The 24112-nt window shown below is 42.8% G+C and overlaps 1 protein-coding gene across 4 annotated transcripts in view; it reads left to right on the forward strand.

Annotated features, from left to right (window-relative positions):
• Positions 1–24112, forward strand: part of rbms3 (RNA binding motif, single stranded interacting protein) — a 111188-nt gene that overhangs the window by 4905 nt on the left and 82171 nt on the right. For all 4 annotated transcript variants that reach the window (XM_028978762.1, XM_028978761.1, XM_028978763.1 and 1 more), the window contains one exon: positions 19887–20044. In XM_028978762.1, coding sequence (XP_028834595.1) covers positions 19887–20044 — 158 coding nt within the window. The remainder of the gene's footprint in view (positions 1–19886; positions 20045–24112) is intronic.

Raw genomic sequence — 24112 nt, forward strand, 5'->3', positions numbered from 1 at the left:
AACAGCAGCAGGAAAAAATAAATAAGCCATAAATTAGCCAAATCGCATTACATATACAGGCAGGATGCTGCCTAGCAGGGAGTAGGGATAATGCTCACAAGGTCTTTGTCTTTCTATATGTCCCAGTTTTAATCCAGATATAAAACCCCTGCAAGTTGTCAAAGACTTCCACCATATTGTGCAGTGAAGGGCAAAAGCGAATCACTGTATGGTGTAATGCTGAAAATTGTGACATAAAATAAATGAATCGTCTTTCCTCCTGGTTTCTCCTCTGTCCTTCTCTTCCTCTTCAAATCCCACCCTCCCTCTTCCTCTCTCCTGCTCTCCCACTGTGTCCTGGGCATTCAATCCAGCCATCTGTTCGTTCGGGTGGGGCTGACTGGGAGAAAAGGGACATTCTTACCAAAAATAATGTATATACTACATAGGTACATAGAATTTTTTGTTTAGCTGCTAATGTTCTCATTAAGGAGCCATTATCAGATGCAGAATTTGGGTGTGTGATGCACAGTAGGTATGACTGAATGACCCCCAATTGTACTCTTTCAGCATTTAAATTGCTAGCTACTACTTTATTTGCATGTGGTCATTAATTAGTTGTAAAGTAAATAGATTTGTAAATAGATGTAATGTACTCGGGTGAGAAGTCGGTGAAGCAGCTAGCCCAGGCCCAGAAAAGATAAGTCTGTTTCTGGCGGCACAAAAGAAGAGGAAGGGAAAGAGGGAGAGGCCCTTGTCCTGAAGTAATGGGCCTGCTGCATTTTTAATAAAGAGCCACTTTGTAACAACGAAAGGCTGATGGATTCTCTGCTTTTAAAGGCTTGTCTTTTTTACACAGCTTGCTTTTAGGGCATTGGTGTAAGTGCTCAACAAAGACTCTATATGGGGATAAATAGTCAAGACAGAGCCACGGAAAAGACTGGCAGCGCCAAGTTCGATCAAGGTTTTCTGTCACTGGCCTGATCGCCCTGTAGCAGCAGCGGCCAATAGTGGCTGAATATTTAAATGTGAATGGAAATGTGTGTTGGAAATGGACATTTACTTAATGTCTCTCGTCATTTCCCACTTGGCCATGGACATTAGAATGAGTCGTACACGATTACAAATATTATTTACTCTGAGTGTTTCAAAAGCCTCTAAATTATATTATTTTCTTATGGTTTCTCAGTATTCACTGATTTCATGCATTTATACTTTGGATTTTATTTCCAATAGACAAGTGCAACTGCAGGAATAATAGGCAGAAGGTTGAATCTCGTCTCGTCACCAAAGAAACCATGACCTGAGGGTGTTCTATGATGTATTTCATCCTTCGGTGTCGTCTTCTCCCCTGCCCTCTCTCCCCTCTTTTTTTAATCATGAGATAGACAGTCACAAACCTCGAAAAACTGTGCACCGTCAAACTCAAGGACAGACATAGAGGAGTAAAATGTCATAAATCCCAGAATATGGGCGTCCCTCTGGGATTTTCAAAAAGCTCTCCTCTCCTCCTAGGGCACAATTTATGCACACCTTTCCACGGCTGGAGCCACGGGAGAGCGCCGCTAATCAGATTCAGAAACACTGCACTTAACCTACCATAATGACAACCGATTCTCCGTGGTCCATAGCGGCAACAGCCGTGCAGAGAGCAGGTACAGTGCATTAAAGGCTGGCGCGGTGGACAAGGACCAATGGGGGGGCCCTCTTCCTCCATCTGTGGCTGCAGGACTGACCCACCTACAAAAGGGTCGTTGTGCGCCTGCGATGAGGTAAACAGACACCCCAAGTTTTAAGTGCTTCAGGGGAGGCTGATTAATAAATAAAGATATCTCTGTACCGATCGAGTCTGGCAGTGGTAGCCCAGAAGCTAAGGCTCCGGCTGGGATTAGTATATGCAAACAGTCCTTTTATTGGGTTCCAGTCGAATTAATTTGCTCAGCCCACATGGTTTTATCAGAACAATTTGCATGGCAGACACTCAGAATCGTGTCCAAACAAATTCCAGGGCTTTTTGGCCAAACAGAATGGCAGCTAATGACACTCCTTAGCATCATATCAGAAGTAAACCTAAGATTTCCTATCATTCCCCTCTGATGCTCTGAAGTTTTCTTTGTAGCTTTGTGTCATTGTAAAAAATAAATTCGGATCATTCTTAGTAGTACAAATAAGTTGTTTTAAGCAGTTTTATCAAGCTCATTTATTGTAAGCAATTTTGCTAAATGTATGAAGGGATGTTATTCAGGGACTGATAATAAAGAGCTGAATTTGAATTATGTCTGGCTAAAAAAAGTCCACATTTTGTGATGTTGCAGCCTTATTCTTAGATGGATTAAATTAATTATTTCCTCAGAATTCAACACACAACACAACATAATGACAACGTGAAAAATTGTACTTGAGGTTTTGGCAAACATATTTAAAAAAAAACTGAGAAAGCACAAGTACATTCGTTTTCACAGACTTTGCATGAATATAAAATTGGGCTCAGCTGCATCCTATTTCTCCTGATCAACCTTGAGATGTTTCTCCACCTTAATTGGAGTCCAACAGTGGAAAGAACAGTTGATTAAACATGATTTGATAAGGTACACACCTATCTATATACGGTCCCATAGTTGACAGTTCATGTCATAACACAAACAAAGAATGAAGTCAAAGGGACTGTCTCTAAGCAGAAATCTGGGGAAAGTTACAGAAAAATTTCTTCTGCTTTGAAGGTCTCAATGCCTAAAGTTGCCTCCATGGAAGATAAGTGGAAGAAGATCAAAACCAACCACTTTTCCTAGAGCTGGCCTTAGTAAAAAGCACCAAAAGGACTCTAAGACCATGAGATACAAAATTCTCTGGTTTGATGAGACAAAGATTAAACTCTTTGGTGTGAATGCCAAGCGTCACGTTTAGAGGAAACCAGGCACCACTCATCACCAGGCCAACACCATCCCTACAGTGAAGCATGGGGGTGGCAGCATCATGCTGTGGGATCTTTCTCAGCTGCAGAAACTAAGAGACTAGTCAGGAAAGAGTGAAAGTTTACTGCAGATTGAGATAATTTCTCATTTTTTAGATTATTTTTAATAAATTTGCCAAAACCTCAAGTAAAAATTTTTCACTTTGTCATTATGGGAGTTGTGTGAATTCTGAGGGATAAAATGCATTTGATAGAACAAGACTGTGTCATAACAGAATCTGGAAAAATTCTGGATGCACTATATATATATGTGTGTGTGTGTGTGTGTGTGTGTGTGTGTGTGTGTGTGTGTGTGTGTGTATGTATATGTATGTATTTATGTATGTATTGATAGATTTTATAATAGCAATTTTATAATAGTGTAAATTGCTAATTTTTAAGGCATTTTGCCCAGCCCCAGTGTTTTATTTCACAATGCTTCATCGGCTGCTCACTGGCTCACTCATTTTATCTGTCTGCGAGTTTGACCACCTAATTAATTGTTCTTTAGTTGGTGGAAGGCGAGTCGTGGCAGCGCTGTGTTTGCTACGGTACACGTGGCAGCACCGCACACTTTTGCTCGCCTCGATGCTTCAGTTCACTTCAGTGCTTTGCCAGGGAGGTGCAGGAGGTGCTGGAGAGTTTTGGCCCTGAATTATTAGCTAACCTATCTGTCACACCACAGTGCCCTTGATTACAGTATCTATCTCGCTCGCTATTTTTCTCTCTTGCACACCCATAGACATTCACACATGTTTTTTTTGTGTTCTGCTTTAGTCCAGCATACTGAAAGGTGTGCTTGGTACTGAGATGCCTTTTTTTTGGTGTGTCCTGGGACAATGCGAAGTGTTTGAGCATGATATGCTGTGTGTGTGTGAGCGAGACTAAGTGGAAGGTGGGAGATAAAAGCCTGACAGGATTAGCCTTGCAGAGAAAACTGCGAGCGGTGTGAAAGTGTGACTCTGGCCTTTGAACTGCAGCAGAGACACATTGTGCGGATGCTCAGTGCAACACATAGTAACGGACAGCGGGTGCACAAATACACACATATAGGGCAAAACGTAAAACAGAAGCACACAGTAGCAGCCTTTAGCTCTTAGGAAAGTTTGAGAGCTAGCAGAACAGACGCAGCGCCCTTCTCCCTGCCTCTCGTCACTGTGGTGAACGCCCCTGCATATTTCATGAGCCTAAGTCGTTTTATGAATGATTAAGCTCCTCTGTGTGCACTGGAATTCTCGCTGGCTCCCAGGCCGAGAGAAAGGCCAGATCACCTCACCCTGCCTATCCATCCTCGCCCCACCTTGATTCGCTTCCAGCTGGAGCCGCACGCCCTCACCTCTACTTCACCTCTGCCTCTTGTGTGCCTGTGTGGGTCCTGTTGGCACAGGGTCCCTGGGGGGGCTGATCCTACTTGTGTTTTTGCTTCCATGAGAGACACCCATTCTTCCATTCTAGGTTAGCATTCCTTGTGGGGCATTCTTCCCTGTACTCATGAACTTCATCTGCCAGGGACCAAGTACTGTTCCCTTACAATGTCCACATTAGTGCAAGTAGAGATGGAACACCCAGAAGTGTTCAGAAATATCCCAAAATGCATTTTACACAGTATTCACACACCTGGCAACCAAGTCACAATGCAATTAATGTAAATAATAACATAACAACAGTACCTTCATTATCATTTCAGTTAAAATATTAAACAATTATAATTACAACATGTCCATGAGAGGTGGAAATGTGACTGATATTTAAATAACTCTGAGGGAAAATGGTAAAATAAAGTGTGCAAAGCTGCTTGGTTCCTGTTGTCACTGCTTTAATTTTAACCCAGAAGAGCTGTCACAAGAACGCTGCGATCTCAGAAGCAGATTGATCGTCGTCCATCCTCCCTTTCTCAATAGTCTGGGCATCCTAGCTGATCATGCCAAGTCTGGCCTCCCAAGAATGGGAGAGTCTGTACTTGATGTACTTCATATTGAGCAATGGTTTCATCTATGCAGTCAGGAAATAAGGGGAACCAAGTAAAGTGTTCCAATGTGCCTACAAACCTAGACATTCATAATTGATCGTTCTACATTAGTTCTACATGCACTCATTTGATTATTTTCAATACTTTCACATGTATGGAAAGCTGACATTAGCTAATATTGCATTAGCATGCTAGATATTAAAGTTATAAGATGCTAGCAAACACAATAGTCTGAAAGGTTCCGCTTTCAGTTCATTCGGCTGGTAAAAAATGGTGCAACTGTAAAACATTTTAAAGCTTTTGTTCTGGATTTAAAACAGACACCATGTAAAGCCTCTCAAGATCTTGACTTTCCTATTGATGCATCAGTTTTTGCAACCTGCCATTTTTTACACCACTATCAGCCAGTCCCGATTGGTCTATTACTCTATTAAATCTGCAGCGTCGATCATTTTCAGACACCTCTTCCCAATTAAAGATAGTTGCGTGTTTTTCAGACATTGCTCTATGGTAACAGCAATGCTGGTCATCGAGAGCAGTCTCTCTCTCTCTCTCTCTCTATTTGCACTTGTTCTCGCTTCCTTTCCTCCCCCCACCTCGTCTGCACTGGAGTGGAGGACTCATCACATTAATGCACCGCTGGTGCGGACGCCCACATTTGCACACTGGTCATGTACCACAGTCATCCAACTGGCACTTGTGGAGCTCTTGTTAAAAAAAAAAAAAAAAAAGAACACCAAATAGGCTAAGGTGTTTCCTTCTCCCTGGAGGGAGACACCGTCCTTCCATCGTATCAGCAGGACCCACAGGTAAAAAGCACCCAGTGTCGGTTTAAAGCCTGACATTACCTGTGCAGCGGCATCAGCTCCTTGATAAAGGGAAATCAATGGCCTGCAGACAGTGAAGCATGTCAGAGAGGGCTGTGTGAAACATGCGGAAACAGGGCTTATGAGAATATCAGTGTGCCGCACACGGGGTAGATTTTAATTACGCGCCCCTTACCGCTTAATGGCAGACATTTGTTTAAAAAAAAAAAAAATGGCAAAAAAGAAACTTGTCACAGAGAAGTCCAAACGAGCCAATTAGACGGCGTATGAAAACGCAGAGGAGGGTATATGTGTGTGTTGACTGAGGCCGTGGCAGTGCTGACAGACAGGACCGGGATAGAGGTCAGGAGGGAGGTGGAGGTCAGAGTCGGTCTAAGTTGCCAGCACTAATTAGACCCTTCACATGTTTAAAGCGCCTCAGTCCTGCTAATGAGCCTGCCTCTGTCCTTTCTCAGCGATAACGCAGGCAAACACACACACACAACCACCAACCCTCTTCTAACCACCTCGTCTAACTCCCTGCACCTTCATCATTAGGTCGGGTGACTTTAACACAGTCTACACCCAGATCGCTCAGTGAGCCCCCTTCTGTTTGGCCCCTCAAACTCTCGCTAAAACGCTCAGGGCTTCTATCCATATCTCATCAGTCATCACACTTCCTGTCAACGATCCAATCCTGAAATGGACGGACATCCCAGTGAGTGTCAGACAGTAGTGTCCATTACAAACACTCATGGACCTCCTGTAACTTCACCCTACACAAGTTTTATGCACGAACATGCATTTACATTTACATTTACGACATTTGGCAGACGCCCTTATCCAACTTACAACGTGCTTTCAAGTTACCATCGAATTGAAGAGATCAATTCCGGTTCACTAGGACCCCCAACTATGAATACAACATCCCTCTATATTGCACTCACAGGCCACATATGATCCGATTGTGTTGAATGTCACGCAGTTCCTCAAGAGAACTGAACATCTAGACATCTATTCAGAAAGAATAAAGAAACAGGGACAGAAGCTAAATAAAAAGAGCAGAGGAAATGTGGCTTTATGTGGGCATATTCTTTATGTTTTATTAGCACATTGCTTTTGACTCTGAGAGTGAAGGAGATAGAAGAGGCTAATGGTAGAACAAAAGTGGATGACTATGCTGGGAGAGAAGGTGAAGGAGGCCGGGGCTGGAGGTCAGGAGGAAGCTAGAATTTGACTGCAGTCTTCAAAAGAGAGCCCATGAGCTGTCTGTCTCACCCTGCCAGCCCAGCTAAAATTCCCAGCACTGCTGGGGCTGTGTGTGCATAATTTAACAGGGTGGGCAACTCGAGATCATCAGCTTATCATGGCTAAAGGCACAAAGACAAGAAGAAAGAAGAGACGTAAAAAATCATGGATGCCCACACATGTTCATTTACACACACACACGTGTCTCTCAGTATACTTTCAGTGCTTTCGGTCAGGTAGAAATAAGCGAACCACTGCGGTGCACTGTCATTTTGGAAAGAAGATCATCACCATATCTGTGGAAAAACAGAATTACACTGGTATGAGCATATCATACACTGGCAGAGAGCAAAATGTACCTCTCTAGCGGTGTGTGAAGAGTTAAAAGTGTCTAAAAGGGCCAATTGGATCTTTGCTCATGTTATTTTAACTAAGGCTGCATATACATCTCAGACAATAGGTAACAATGTGTTCTATGGTTATTTTAAACGAACAAAAAAAAAAAGTCATTTTTACCACTAAATTGCTGCATGAAATATATTGTACATTTCCAACAGGGCTCTCTTTTGTTGTCTCTTATCCTTGATTTAAATAACTTTTAATTTTAAATTTCTTTATTTGCTTGTATTTTTTGTGATATGTCCAGAAGTCTCATTTGAAAATCGATTGTATTTGTCTTTGAAAAGACATACACATCCAGATGGTTCTGTACAGACAGTCATTAACACATGTCTACATGTGGGCATACTAAATATTATAGTCATTTCTAGATGCCTTGTTGTGCTGCATTTTGTTGCAGATGCCTCTCAGTCGTGGCGAAGACAGATTACTGCTCCCATCACACTATGCTTAAAATGCATTGCCTACGTGATTTAGATAATCTGAGATAAAAAGAAAAACACTTGAAAGACATGTACTGCAGCTTGTAGTAGTTGTTGAAAAGAAAGCCTCACATATTCCTCATGGATGCGCCGGAGCTGTCAAGCTCCAGCTTTTAAAGGAAACAACAACTTGTCAGACCACCTCTGCTCAGATGTGTGTGACTGTATGGGGTAACATAGTGGTCAGGTCTGTGCTGCCAAGAAAAATAAAGAAACGAAAGAATATTGTCTCCAACCACTTCCTCTGTATTTCTGTGATTATTGTCAATACTCTCTAATTCATTTAGAATAAAGACTCCCCCTGTCAGGACTAAACTTGTCCTCTGCTAGATTTAAAGAGCAAATCCTTGTTGCTTTTAAATTGCTTGTCTGAAAGAAAAAGCCATATGATGATGGGTTTTTATCTGCTAAATAAGAGGGTCTTTGTGCCATAGGTGCTTTGCTGCTGACCGTGTGAAAATTACTCAGGTCTATTGATAATATCAGATCAATGACCACTGCCCTTGTATAGTTACCCCCAAATTTACCATGCCTGTTATTTTCAAAGGTGGGCAGGGCAATCCCTGCATTGAACCATCTTATCTCAGCAATTAATTGAAGTCCTAAGCTTATTAGCAAACCTAATTGGTTGTGTGCAACAAAATACTGGCAGTGAACTTTTACTTTCTGAACCAGAACTTTTCACCTCTGGTTACTTTATCAAGCAATTGCACGTCACTGTAGGACACTCCTACACTGTTCTCTTAGTGTTTACTAATTAAAGGACTCATTGCATTAACAGCTACTTAATGAGAATGCTATGTCAAATGGACATTGCCTGTAATGAAGGCAATTTAGGGTTTATGAGCACTATTTATTTTGCAGCCCCTTTCTGTTAATTACACACACACATACATATAATATATGTACATATATAACATATAAGCTTAATTAAGAAAACTCATTTTATTTTAGTGCAATGCATTATAGAATGAATCTAATTTTCAGGGGGAAAAAAAAATGTCTAGATGATTTGTAGTTGATATTTGGAGTACCAGGTACATACGCAGTACACAGTTTGCCAGGAAACGATCATTCACAACGTTTTATGGACAGCACAGACGTGATAACATGCGTGTTGTGTGCTGCTAAGCTGGAGACCGGTCAGCAGGGAGGGCATTCATGTGGGAGAGGAAAGGGTAAGACTGCTTTCTTACCTCAGGGGTTCCTGGCGCCTCCACCAGTTTTCCAGGAAAACAGCTGCTAAGTGTGTCCCTCAGGTGCAAGGCAGGATTAACCCGTAACACCAATTAAAGCCTCACATTCTTTTAACACTATTAATTATTAACAGCAGGAGTGACTATTCCGTGGATGTTCCTCTCTTCCTCCTAAAGGCCCTTTCCTCCTTGGCCTCCATTATTCTGCACCCTCTCTCTCCCGCATCTGGAGGCCGCCGGCATAACCTCATACGCCAGCTTCTGTGGTTCTTTTTGTCACGGTGTCTCATGTTGCGCCGGGAGTTGACACCAGTGATTTAAATCTTTTGCTGGCACCACACTTTATTGGCGTGACAGAGACGAAAGCAAATCTCCACTCACCTTTGAGCATCTTTTCTCTACCTGTAAAATGATGTTGCGTCGGGGTAAAAATGTTTGAGTGAAATTGACTTAATAAGCCCCCCCCATGCATGTGTGTGTATGTCTGTGTATGTGTGTGTGTGTGTGTGTGCTCCATCTTGTGATCAGCGTGATTGGAAGAAACTTGTGGGTTTTACCTTCTATTACCAAAATGTGTGTGTGAGCGGAGAGTAAAGGAGTTTTTTTTTTTGGTGTGTTGGGTGGGTGGTTATTATTATGCAAAAATAATTGCATTTTCTCTCCCCTCCTCTCTCTCTTTTCAACCTCAAGTTTTCCTCTCCTCCATCAACATCTCAAGCAGAAAAAAGCCAAGAGGGCTTTTAGTGAAGAATCACAGCTGATTATTTATGCAAATGTTCACATTCTCTCTAGGAATACAAACTCTTTGCTCAATAATGACCCAGAGTGGGTGGGTGGATGTGAGAAGAAAAAAGAAAATGTGCAGAAAGAAAAGTAAGAGTTTATTGTTCACATTCTGGGAGATAAGAGTTCAAGCTGCCCTAATGAAAACCTTGTGGTAGATCCCCCATGCCATTTTCCATAATAACCTGATAAAACTGATTCCTTACACTCACAGGATGTCCAAAGTCTCTGTTGTGTCTGGAAATAGGGTTTATTGTTCTGTGCGCACCATGGTGACCTTTCCCATATTTCCTAAAGAATGCATTTCCATATGCCTGGAGGCACAAAGACTTGATCTGCTGCCTCGCAAGCTGGAGATCCGGGTTCAACTCCCATCCTCTCATGTTGGCACGTTCCTTTCTGTTTCTGTGTGTTTTGCTCGGGTTGGTCCAGATTCCTCCCGCCCCCTCCGAACAAGTTGGCCTGTGCGTGTTCACTCTATGATGGGCTCAGTTTGCTTGGTCCCCAAAGAATGCTGGTATATGCAGCTTCCCGGTGACCCTGGCCTTTAGAAAACTGATGGACGCTGCGTGTACAGGTAGGCTTCATGCTACAGGAGCCGGAATCACATTGTCAGGGTCTTTGGAGACTCTTCTAGATTACGGTTTTCACCCTTAAAAACGAGGTTACTCATTTTGCGCCAATAAATAAATCACATAGGTAATGAGGACAGAGGGGGTTGCGTGATTTTTTTTCCTTCTCATTCCAAGCTTTACTTGAATTTCAGGCGTTAAACACACACTCTTTCCACCCCTCCACAGCATTAGAATGGTACGAAATGCAATGCCGAAGCTTCAGATTTCAGAAGTGAAATAGTTACCCTCTGCACCTTCGTTCAAACCCCCACATTCAGGAAAATACAACTAGGTGAAAACTGATAGTTTTAACCTTTCTGAGTAATTTGACGCAGCCTTTAAATCAATCCAAGTATGCAATACATCTCTGTTATGATCACAGTGTACAAGACGCACGGGGCATTGCTCAAAGTATTGATATATTATTTCTGTGTCCTTTGTCAATGGATCAGGCGCTTTGCTGAATAACAATTAGTCAGACTGTGTTGCAGTGTCCTTCTTCTGTCTTCCATGAACAATATTTATAGGCTTGCGGGCAGGAAGGGGATTTTTTTGAGCTTTTATTAGTCTGTTGACTGTTGCTTGTCAAACACATTTCTGAATCAACATTTAACCAATTTAAGTATATATGTTTAGTAATTATTCAGCTTTTTTACATGGAATTCCATGAGCTGAAAGTCTGATTGGCTATTGGCTACTCGGTTTGGGGTACTGGCCCCAAAAATCGATTCATCCTTGTGGGCTTAGGCCAGTTGGCGACTGAGATTTGTGCAGACAGACTTGGCTTTATGCAGCAAGGCCAGCTCCGGCTCTGCATGGCCTCAGGCAGATTCTTGTCAGGACATGCAGAAGTAAAGAGTTTCATTTTGTGGGTCTTGTGGATGTTTTACTGTATAATGGGTTCACATTCTGAATGCAACAGGTCATCACGTGATGGTGATGAACCGCCAATGAACTCCTTTGAACATTGTTAGCATTCTTGGCGCTGTGTCTCAAGTAAAGAGGCGTTGGGGATTTTTTGAGGTCACTGAGATCATCATTTCACCTGTGATTTGTACAGGCATCTTTCTGTACTCTCTGCACATATCCATCAATATTCCAGACAGGCTTATTCAAGTCAGGGTTACAGGCATATTGTCTGCTCCAGCATTCTTTGGCCTTAAGGCAGGCGCAGACCACTGCAAGGTCAATTTAGCATCCCAAAATGTTCAGGTTAAGTATCCTGCAAGATCTACATTTTAATTGCTGTAAAAAATGACATTTATTTAGAAGTGACCAACTGCTATAAATCACTGGCACAAAAACTAGATGGCTAATGAAATTATATTGTTTCGATGATAATATTTTGTGCATCTCTAAAGATAACTATACTGAAGACGAATGCCTTCTGTAGAACTGTAGAATTCTATTCTATTCTATTCTATTCTATTCTATTCTATATAAACGCCTGGAGAAAAATATGAGCAAGTAGCTCAATGTCCCCAGTGACCATGGAGACATTTTTAATTGATTGATAAGGTCCCCCTCAAACCCTCCCTCGACCCACCTTCTATGTCAGTGTTACAGTTGCTGGGGCAACAGCGGTCTGTCTGCTGCTCCATTCTATGGACTCGCTTTAAGTTTTCTGGTCAGACGCGAGTCCCTCTCATTCTGATGTTAATTTAGCTGGAAGATAGCGGGAGGAGAGCGGGGCTGCTCCGCACAGAGCAGAATGGATGCACAGAGCGGACTGTTTCACATAACAATACAGAAAGAAGTCATTCTGGGATTAAAATGGACTGCTGCGGATTTCCAGTCTTTTCCGCCTCCCGTTCATATGCTAATGAGCCAGACGATGATTGTTTCCTCATATTTTAATCTGCTCGTCTTGGCTCAGGGGGTGGTGGACTTGAGGGCGGTGGAGTGAGCAAAATCTACATATTGGAGGTATTTCTGAGGTCCCTCTATAATACTTTCCATACTACCGCAGTTCAAGCCATATTTGCTTGATGTAACGGTACCACGTTTTAAGAAAATGTTTATGGCTGTGTGCTGTGTGTATTTCAAATGGAAGTGTTTCAACTTGACCACAGTGGATTAGAGAGGTAGGGATTTGGAGATGTATGCAAAAGTGTAATAATGAATTTGCATACATATCCATAATAAAGAATATTCTTGAGGTCAAGCAATTTTCCAATGAATTTTGTGGAATAATAAAATATTTCACTTTGAACTGGTCTGTGCAGCCTGTGGAAGCATAATGAGTAAATGTGGAATGAAGGGTGAACTTTAGACCTCTTATATATTTTGGTCAGAAGGTAGGAGGCGCACACACACCCTCACATACACACGGCTACTCGGCACCTTGTCTCTTTCACTATCTGCGTATTTATCCCCAGCGCGTATGTGTTTATCTCCTCCTGTCCTTCTCTGGTCCTCCTCCATCCACACACACACACACACACACACACACACGCATCCCGTGGCACGCAAGAGTCTGCTGCGGAGTGTGCGGTTCGGCCTGTCTGCTGAACGTCTGTGTGCGGAAGAGTGTTGATGTTAACGAGCCGGAGTGTGGCAGGCCATTTGGAGCACAGTGTTCCCCTTAAATTAAAGCCAGGCTGTTTGTGCTTACGTTCCTGCTGAGATGATGTCAGGGAGAAAAGGCCAGAGGTTCTCACTAATCTGCACGCTCTTTGAAGCCATACAGTCGGTTCTGCCCTCTTTTCCTTCTTATTTTTTTTTTTCTAAATCACACTTTAAAATTTACTGGCTGCATGTTTTTTGTGCAAAACATTGAACTGATGAAAAATTAAGTATACAGAGAGCCCTTTCAGGCCGTAGCCTCAAAAGAATAAACATTACCGCCAAACCCAACAGAATGCTGCCTACAAAAAAGCTTTTTTTTTTCTGCAAGCTTCTCATCAGGGCCTCAGAGTGGGCAGAATATAAACTCTGTCTTTATGGACGGCTCTATAATTGATAACGAAGACCTCTTTCTTCACATAAAACAAGTTTGTAGATGCCATATATACTGTATGCAGATGAAAGGACAACATTCATCCTGTAGCCTAGAGGCTGGGTCACACTTGAGAAGGTGATTCAGCTTCAGACGTCCATTGTGGCCCAGTTGACCACGGACGGAGGCACACTGCTAAAATATCCAGTAAATCTCCAGGACTCAATGGACAAAGGTACTGAATCCATGAGAGATGACAGTTCCCAACAGGCCACTGTGCTACAGCGCAGCATTCAGCCTCAGAAGTTTCAACAGGAAATGTCTCTAACTGTCATGGCAGAGGACATCAAAGCTGCACAGCAGGAAGAAATGGCCATCAGAAAAATACTTCCAGTGAAACAAAGGGGGTGGGTTCCAAGCAAACGAGACAAAAAGCCCCCATGAGACGAGAGACAAGATGTCTGCTCCATCAATGGAACCATCCAGACATGGAGAGTGAAGTACTGTACTGGAATAAACCCTAACCCAGAACAATACAAGTGGCTGCTCCTCCCTCAGGGATAAAAACACTTATCCTCAAGAGTCTTCATTGTGACTTGGGAGGCCTGATTAGTCCTCTTGCTGGTGAGTGTTTTTGTTGGCCATTTCCAAAACATTTGGTAGACAGATATTTGGCTAAAATGGTAAAAAATGGTTTGAACAAGCTGGCTCCGTGTAGAACCCTGACAAACCCCCTTTGCCCTCACGGTTCGTGTAATCTTCAGTTTAAGTTAAATTTTACCATGAAGGCAGATTATTACAATGTTATTGAAGTGCTGAAGCTCAGCTCTTCACATTTTAACCTTTAGATGGTGGTTGAAGAGACCAGCGCTACATAATTAGCACAGTGACATTGCTCCATTACTCTAAGGGGTGAAATTAAGGGTGGACTGCCATTACAATAATGTTTAATTCAAGCTTGCACCTTGTTTGGTAATGTCAGTTCCTGTATAAGATTGAACGATGCCTCTAAGTGCTGTGCGTTTCCTATTACTCTACTTGATTTATGGCCAGCCGCACCCAGCCCCACCAGTAAAGGAACAGTATGCAGTATGTATGAATTTGTAACCACGTTTCGCAGCATACAACTTTATTCACAGCATTCACCTAATTTACTACAGAGTTGTTTCAAACAGTGTGCGACCTCCTTATACTCCTCCCCTTCTTTCAGGTGCGATCGCTGGGTTTTGTCCTCACGTCTCTGTAGTAGTGGGGAGTCGGTGCGTGGTGAATGCGTTGTGTTCATCCATGTGGTCTGGAAGACATGCTTCCATAGGAATGTCTGCAGGGAAGCTGAGTGATGACAAAAGCTGCCACCGGGCTTTCCGCTGTCCTTTCGGCTGCTGTTCTCCGGAAGGGAACGCTCTCAGGCCCACTTTAAAAATAGCCCGCATTCTTTCCCCTGCTCCAGGAAGTGCTGGAATAGTCTAGAACAGTCCTGCCTGTGTCCTCTCTGTCTCTGGGATTACATGGAGGTTGGGAATTGTGTGTGTGTGTGTGTGTGTGTGTGTGTGTGTACAAGGCTTGAAGTAAGACACTTAAATGTCTGAGAAATGTACAATTAATACACAAATATGCACCTCCTCACGCTTATTCTCTTACACACATAGGCACACATGGTGACAAGAACATATGCAAACATAATGACTGTGTGGAAAGGTGCTGGTTAACACTGTGCGGAAGAGACTGAAGGGGAGAGTTGACCTCGGATGGGTCAGTCTGTGAACAGTAACAGCAGAGGAAAAATAATGAGAAAGCAAGCTACTGCATGGCCACAGGGGGAGAAAGTGACAGAGGGAGAGAGAGTGAACAAGCGGCGGGGAGGGGAGGTTGGGAAGCGTCCATTTGAAGCCCATTTTCGAGTGCTCTCCAGGAATTACTAATTGTTGGGTGACTGGAGCACTCTTTAGGGAAATGAGGACTGTGTGTGTGTGTGTGTGTGTGTGTAAGACATAATGTGAACTCACATCAGTCACTCGTTAATAAAGACCAGCAGCTGGAAGGATGGAGTGAAGGAGGAGAGAGAGCAGGAGGAGGAGGGAAAGAGGAGTCTGTTTACACTGACCACACCGGGGACAAAATGGAAGGAGGAAAGAGAGAGAGAGAGAGAGAGAGAGAGAGGAGATCTAATTTGCCCATGATCTATGTATCTGCAGCAGTGTTATGTTAGGGTTTTTTTTTTTTCTATCTCACTGTTACTTTTAGAGATTGCTCTTGCGGGTCGTCAATTCAGGGGAAGCTGTGAAAATGACAGGGTGCGATATGGGGTCTGTGTGTGTGTGCTTGTGAGTGTGTCTGCGAGTGCACATGTGTATTACTCTTGTGCTCTTAGCCCTCATCACAGCTGCCGTTTGAAAGGCGTGTGAGTATGAGGTGAAAAGGGAAATAAATAAATAAAGGGCCCTTTCTGTTGGAGGGGAGAAGAGTTTTGACGTTTCAAAGGCTTCCCCCATCACGGCTCCTGACACATTACACAGGCCGGTGTGCTATCGCCGGGCCCCTGACAGCTGCACAAATTGGCTGAAAGAGGTTTCCGAGGCGAGGCCTTTGATCAGACGCCCCTCAGTTCCCTCTCTCTCACGCAGCCTCGCTGCTCTGGCAACATGCTAGTGCGGCGCGGCCTCACTCTTGGCCTGCTGTGCAAAATGAGCCCAATGGACTCAGATAAGACTGTCCTGGAGGTGCGGCATGTGTGAACATGCTGTAGGTGTTGTAGGTGCTGTTATGTTTTGAGTTGCTGGGTGGTAATAGCCTAGCCTATGAACCAGACTACCACAGACTATCACAGGTTCAAACCCCACTTCCTACCACTGTGCCCCTGAGCAAGACACTTAACCCCCGAGTTTGCTCGAGGCAGTGAAATCTTGACCAAATCTATGAATCAGTTTGTACAATACGAGAAGCGTTTCAAAAGCTGAATGCCCTTGAGGTAAGTAAACAGTTGTTTGCAATAAATAGTGTTTAATGATTTGCATATATTGACTATGAGTTGATAAGCAAGTTGTGTAGAGTTAGCATAGCACCGCTAAGTTAGGGTTATTAGACTTGAATGGGTTTTTGAGGCGTTTTAAACATTTGTCACATCATGGGCATTCTACATATAATTCAATAGCAAAAAACACCGTTCTAGCTGCGTTCACCACTTATACAGTCTGTGCCATGCCTGGCCCCCTCAACAAAAGTTTAGACACGCCCTTGGAGGTCACTATGGATAAGGGCACCTGATGAAGGCCATAAATGTTATGCCTGCGTGAATGTGTATTCAATCATAAAATACTATTGAATGAACATTGAATAAAAAAGCTAATGTAATAGTTAAGCTTCATGGGTATGCTACAGTCATTCCCTTGTTAGAGTTAGAGCTAGTTACATCGTTCTTGAACACATGATACATGCATTTGTGAGTGTTTATGTGCCCTGAGGGTTTTGCCAACAAGCTTATATGGGCTGGATGCAAGGTGTGCATGTCCTGCATGCAACCACTCACTGAACTACACTTATTCAAACAGAATGTAAATACGAGGACAATGTTTGTCCTATTGTTATGTATGGCTTTACAAATGCAAGGCTCAGTTCACTCAGTTACGGGTCTGCTGATCGGCAGCCGCTCCCAAGACTCCCAAGACTTCACCTCACTTGCAACACTTAATCGTTTCACCTCATTTAAAACCTTCCACATCCACACTCACCATCGCCAAGCTTTGTGCTCTAGCACAAATGTATTTTTTCTGTTGTTTAGGGTCCATATTCCTTCGTGGATCAGAATGACTGGACCACTTTGGGTACACTTGTGTGTTTCATTTTGTTTTTCATCACAAAGAAACAAACATACCAGAAATAAACCATCAGGTGTCATAAACCATTTTAATAATTGAAAATTGTCAGGAGCATGGCTGCCCACTGCTCACTAAGGGTGATGGGTTAAAAGCAGAGGACACATTTCATTGTGTGCACTGTATGCTGTGCTGTGTATCACAATGATAATCACTTCACTTTCATTTCAGTGCTGGGGGGGCATTGTACATCTATACATAACTGCCTATGTGCCTATAGCCTACTGTCCTACCTGATTGATGGTTTGAATAGATTATCCATTCTTCATTCAAGAATTTTCACAGCACAGAAGTTAGAGAATAACATTTACTTAAACAGTTCTTAAACAGTAAGTAGATGTGCTGAACCAAGAAACTGCATTAGAACAGTATGTCCAAAAAAGAGTTTGTGCAGTTGAGGTTATTTAAAAAGCAGCAGGACCCATCACAGCAAAATTAAGCAGTTCTACATCATTTGGGGAATTTCTGTCCTGGAGGTGCAGCCGGTCCCATGTTAACTTGTGTCTGTCACATTTTAACCTCCTTCTGTGCGACGATTCATTGCCCAGATTAATTTAAGCAGGCTTCATTCTGAGCTTGGGAACAGTCTCTGAAGCCACACCCAACAGCAGTCCCGTCGACAGTCTTCCAACATTTCAGATCGAGATGAATTGAAAAAGCTTAATTCGTCTGATCTTGCTGTTTCCTTTTCTTTAAATAAAGCGCTAATAAAATGTATGTGATTGGCCCGACTCAATGGGCAGCTCAGATCAAAGAGATCAAATAGATTTTCAGCATGAGATATCGGCATGAGAACGTGTGAAGACAGTCAGATGTGTGTGTCTCACACTCATTGTGTGAGAGTTGGCAGCCCTGGAAAGATGTGTACAATTAGCCTATGTTAATCCTGCCTTGGCATTTTGATTGGATGAGAGGAGTCCCAGTATTGCAGCACTCTGGCCACATTTCTTACATGAAGTGCATATTTTGCATAGCTGCAACTGGAACATTTCGCATTTACAGGTTACACCTTGAAATGCATGGTGTTGCATGTTTGGAAGCAGGAGGAATGACTTTTTTAAAATAGCTTTGTTACCCATCGATGTTGAGTCGTCCTGGTCCTGAGGTGATGCTTATTTTTTTCACCATTAAAGTGAAATTTGCTGAAGGTGGCTTCCTTGTTTTAATTAACCTTAAAATTAACTACATGGTAAAAGTGACTGTTTGCAGAACACTGTTCTGCCTTTCACATATATTTGTGAAGCACTTATTTTAAAGGAAAATATCTTAAATAGCCCTGCTTTATCATTCACATGTCACTACCTGTCCACAGCACTTGCAGCTGGATCATAGATGGAACTATTTAATTGTAGACCCTGAGTTTTACATTTACATTCATGTCATTTAGCAGACGTCTTTATCTTGAGCGACTCTGAGTGGATACAGGGACTCTGAGTGAATACATTCCAGGCTCTGTTCAATCAGGAGAATACATGTAACATGTTCCTTAATATAATACATGTTCCTTATTCAGTCAGTGTTGTGGTATTTACAAAATTAATTTGTCATAAATTGCATGTATGTGAAGATGATGACCACTTATGATGCATCACACTGTCAAATGTGGATCTATATGAAAGTCAATAAAAAGAATACAGAAACTAACACAATAAAAGCACAGCTGTTTCATGCACACATTTCACGTGTATTTTAGATGTTTTCTAAAAGTATTCTGAATACATTGCTGTATATATTTATCTCAACATATTCTGTATTCATCCATCACCACTATGTGCCTAGCCCTGTTGCTACTTTCTCTGTTTAAACAATGATTTATGATTTAATAATAATGATACTAGTCAATTCCCCCAGAAACGTTAAAGGATAACTGACCGACTATGCACCTGCACTATGAGTGAAATGCAGTATGCATTTCATGGGAGGTGTGTTGTAGTGTTTTAGGAATGCACCCTTTGGTGTGACTCAGAGCATCTTCTCTTGTTTCCCGGTTCAGTGTCACACTCCCGAACTGTCAATGCGCCCTTTCATAAAGCTTGCCTGAGGCAGCGTGCCATGTGAATAGTGCCGGACCAGATCCCGCCTGTCTTCTGATAGCCCTGTCTGTCTGGCACGGGAATAATTGCACAGTGTGGGGAAGTACAGGTAATAGATTAATATCAGGGCGCGCTAGGCAGTGGGCTGTGTGGTGACAGCCGGTGATTATCACAAACACAGAGAGTCTCACAGACTCAATCCATTGCCCTTGCATCTCTGTGTCTCCCCGTCTTTTTCTACCTTCGTGCCCTCAGACCCCCAGACTGGAAGCATTCTCTGCTCGCTGCTTGTTCATTCTGCTGCTGCAGCTTTATCTTCTGAGAGCTTGTTGTCTCTGCCATATGTGGCTCTATCAGTGTGAGTCAGAGCTGTCTGTGTAGAAAAGGCTCCACAGTTCAGACTAATGACCTCCATCCCTCTGGGAAGGGCTGAGTCTCCCCTCTTAGGTAACACTCATATGGAGATCATATGCGCACAGACACATTACACAAATGGAATTTTCTGGATCAGATGAAGTGTAATAGAGTTGTGAAGATGTGGTAGATTCTTTTCTGCTCCCTCCCCACCGTTTTCTCATTCTCATTCTTTTGTTTTTCTCTCTCTCTGTGTGATACAGCAGTCCTATGCCCCTCCCCCTCAACCCATGGCTCCGCCCAGTCCCAGCACCAACAGCAGCAGTCACAGTGCAGCTGAGCAGCTGAGTAAAACCAACCTGTACATCCGTGGCCTTCCTCCCGGCACCACCGACCAGGATCTCATCAAGCTGTGCCAACCGTGAGTCTCACATGCGTGCTCTCACAAAAACACGTGCGTCCATATTTTCAAGATAGTGTCTTTTCAAACACACTGACACAGACCAACACTCACATGCACAAAACATAGCAGCAATTCTCACTTACATATGCGCACGCACAAAAGCAGACATACAGATATAACACTCACACACACAGCATGGCCATAGCACATTCCCAAGCACATTCATACTTTCATAGCATCTCTGGCCAAATCTACGCATATGTTAGCAATAGTGGAACACCCATTAATGTGGGCGCACCTCATGTGCTTATTAGACATGCTGACACACATAAATAAAGCGTACAAACATACATTCACACATGCACACGAAAAAATACACACCTCATTGTGCACACACACATGTCCATACAGCAGGTATTAAGGTTTAGATTTTCACAGTTTTCACTGAATAACAACGAAACAAGAGCACGCAGTTTTTTGCAGACATGTACAATTCCGGGAATTTCTCGTTCTGTGAAAGGAAGGGAAGGGCCAGTGTCATCAGCGAGGACAGCCAGAGCAAAACTCAGTGAGAAAGCAACGCTGGGCCAATTGCGTAATCTCCACTTCGCATGATTCATTCTGATATCTCTTATGTTTATCAGTCTCCTGCTGCAGGTCCAGGTCTGTGCGATAATATGTCTTAAATCGTTCTGCTTCATGAAACTATATCATATCCACTGTGTCTGGCCCAGAAATAAAGAGTTTAAAACATTTCCTACACTACTGATAATGCATTACAAGGGTTAGTTTAGTCCCCCTGCTTCAGCTTGCTTTGGTATGTGACACTCTCAGTCCCCCTTTTATTTCTCAGAGATCCAGAATGGTATGGTCCAGGTTAGCCCCAGGCTTCCTGAAGAATTGTCATAAAAAATTCATGGCAATAAAAGTTTCATTAGCCCCCAAACGCTGTGCCAAATGGCCAGTAACATTTCGGTAAAGGTCGGGGGTGTGCCTCCAGGCTCTCTTCTTCCATGGCTTTGCAAAAATGAAACCAAATGACCTCTCTTTCCCTCTCAGCTGCCCCCGTCACCCATCCGGTGTGTTGCCACACAGCATTGCAGTGTTACTTCAGCGTTGTGTCTCAGAACTTTTTCATCACCCCCATATCCCCTACCACTATCCCTAGCCTCCAGCGCTGACCCCCTGAGCAGCACAGGATTTCAGTGTGGGAAAAAAGTGCTGGCGTCAGGGCTGACATTTTGGAGATCTTACTCTGCGATTCCCATCCCTTGAAAGACTGGCAGTCCTTTGAGCTTTGAGGGGGCAACAATGGGCCCGGAATCTGAAAGAGAAGCCCGCCCGGCCTCAGCAAGATGATTCTGCCTGATTTTCATGTTTAATAAATGTGAGGGATGTTTTCTCTCTGGAGCACACTGCCTCAGCTCTCTCAAGAGCCGCACCTGTTTTGCACAGATGTGGTGTCAGCTAAATGCCATGTCAAGGTTAATTGGCATATCCATCCTATATTATGTGATGCAGAGCAAATAGTTACTGTGCATTCACATTACCAGTGACAAAGAAGCAGGAAGTCAGAATGAGATCCTGGCAACATTAAACAAAGCAGCAGCCAAAGCTGTGAAGAGTTCACACGTTTTGCCAATGATTTATGAAAAGTGAAAGTGAAGTGATTGTCATTGTGAAACACTGCAGCCCAGCACACGGTGCACACAACAAAATGTGTCCTCTGCATTTAACCATCAACCTTAGTGAGCAGTGGGCAGCCATGACAGGCGGGGAGCAGTGTGTGGGGACGGTGCTCTGCTCAGCGACACCTCAGTGGTAACTTGGCGGATCGGGATTCGAACCCGAATCCATCTGTTTATGGGGCTGCTTCCTTAACCAATAGGTCACTGCCACAACTTATGCAAAGTTACACAAACAAACAGACTCCAACACCAGGAACTGGTCATGTTTTCCTGGTAAAATAGTTCCAATATATTTTTGTTTCTGTTTTTGAATATTTTGGTCACATAAAAAAGTGAAATTAACTTGCAGAGCGTGTAGAACCCCCTGGTGAGCTGGATTTACTAACTATCTGCTAATTTAGGCAGTACATAAAGTGTGATTAATTTGCCAGCTAGTTCCTGTCTGGCTAAGATTTAGTTAATACATTCATACATTAAATGAATGCTGTATGCTAGGTGTGCATTGAACATGATTGAGCAGCAGTGCCGTGAAAATGGCCACAAGAGACATGCACAGGCATACAATGGCAACATTGTCAGTCGTGGTCTGAAAGGGGAGTTGGCGGATGTTGTATCCACGTTATAATCAGATTGTGTTAATGTTAGTAGAGAGGCCAGTGCATGAATGAATTCCTGTCCAAAAGCAAACAGCCTTGAAAATGCGCCATGACTGCACCATAAAGGACTGATTATAAATTATGAATTGTTAATATGAGCCTTGGGTGAACATGTGCTTCTCATCACGTTTGTGGTTTCTCATTATGCATCCACGCTTTGAGCTGTGTGTGTGCACGCATACATGTGTGTAGGTGCATATGAATGTGTGAGTGCGTAATATATGCAGTGAGTGTGTGTGTGTGTGTGTGTGTGTGTGTGTGTGTGCGCGTAGCCTGTGCATCACTGCATTTTTGGCCTAATTTAATCACAGAAGACTCATGAGGCATTAACTCTTTGCTGCTTGGATTAGCACACACATTTGAACCCTTATCTGATTTGAATGTAACTTTGACCCCAAACTCATCCACATTTGAGATCCACATTTTATTTTGTGCCTAGGTAGTTAGCTAACAGTAAGTGATTACAGTTAATCTAATGCTGTTTAATAAATTGAAACAGCGGTCTCATTATCCTGCAGTGCACATATGACTGTGATGCCAGTTAGAAAATAAAATGATAGATGGACAGATTGTGCATTAAGAATGCAACTGCATCAACTTAGCACATCTCATATATATATATATATATATGAGATAACCAAATGCTTAATCACTCTTAACCCATTAGTGAATGGTTGTCACATGTTGACATATTCAAATGTATATATATATTAGCATGTATATTTAGTGTCAAGACCTAGTTCATTTGCAGATACAGAAGGATAAGCAAGCATTATGACCTGCAGTGCTTGTACAACCTTGATTTTGATCCTGTTTTCAAACATCACTGGCAGACATTTTGTCTTTTGCGATGTGATTGATGTGACAGATACTCAACTTTAAAGGTTTGTTCTTATTGTCATATCTAGTAAATTTAAAATGGAGGATATAACCCTCAGCAGCACAATGAATGCTTTGCTGACAGTTCCTTGAGGATTTGTAGGATGATGTGAAAACAATGATTTACCTCTAGCGCATGGTGATGAGTGTTGCACATCCTGGAGGTGTAGCAGCTGTGAAAATATGGAAACCAGAATGTTGTGTTAATCACATGTTGGTCAATGTGATGTTACAGCTAAACATTATGAAGTTTGCTATTAACATTGTGTTTGTGTCAATAATTTTTATAAGATTAAGCCTCATACTGATATTTAATACATCCAATTTAATTGTTATTTGCAAAAAATGTTATATTGGAAGATAAGATTGTCTGTTGCACAAGTCATTTTGGTGCACATGGAAGGTTAAACTCAACACAGACATCGCAATCTGGCAGAGGAGTGAGACATGAGCACAGAGATGAATGGCTTCAGCCACCTCCAGCAGACACGCACCTTGTATCCAAAAATAAAGGCATCATTTATCACTAATAACATTTTTGTAATTTGGAAAGAAAGCTCGGGGCTTCCTCGGTTGCCAGATTCATGCCAAGCCATTTGGACCTGCATCCTACTGTGCCAGTCGGAATTTGATCAAACACTCTGGGCAGTCAAGAAAGTCCAATTCCGGCCGCGTATGTTCGGCAGGCTTGCCACACTTAATGTGTCCAGATTATTAGTTAACACCAGCCTTCGCCTGTCTGGTGAATTTCGTCTCCGCGAGGCACCCATTCTGCCTCTAAATCACTGGTGTGTATCACTTACTGACCTGTTTTTGGAAAGTGTAGCTTGTGATTTTCCTCCGTTGAATAAAAATTTGAGCCT

Source organism: Denticeps clupeoides, chromosome 5, assembly GCF_900700375.1.
Source record: "Denticeps clupeoides chromosome 5, fDenClu1.1, whole genome shotgun sequence".
Classification (NCBI taxonomy): Eukaryota; Metazoa; Chordata; class Actinopteri; order Clupeiformes; family Denticipitidae; genus Denticeps; species Denticeps clupeoides.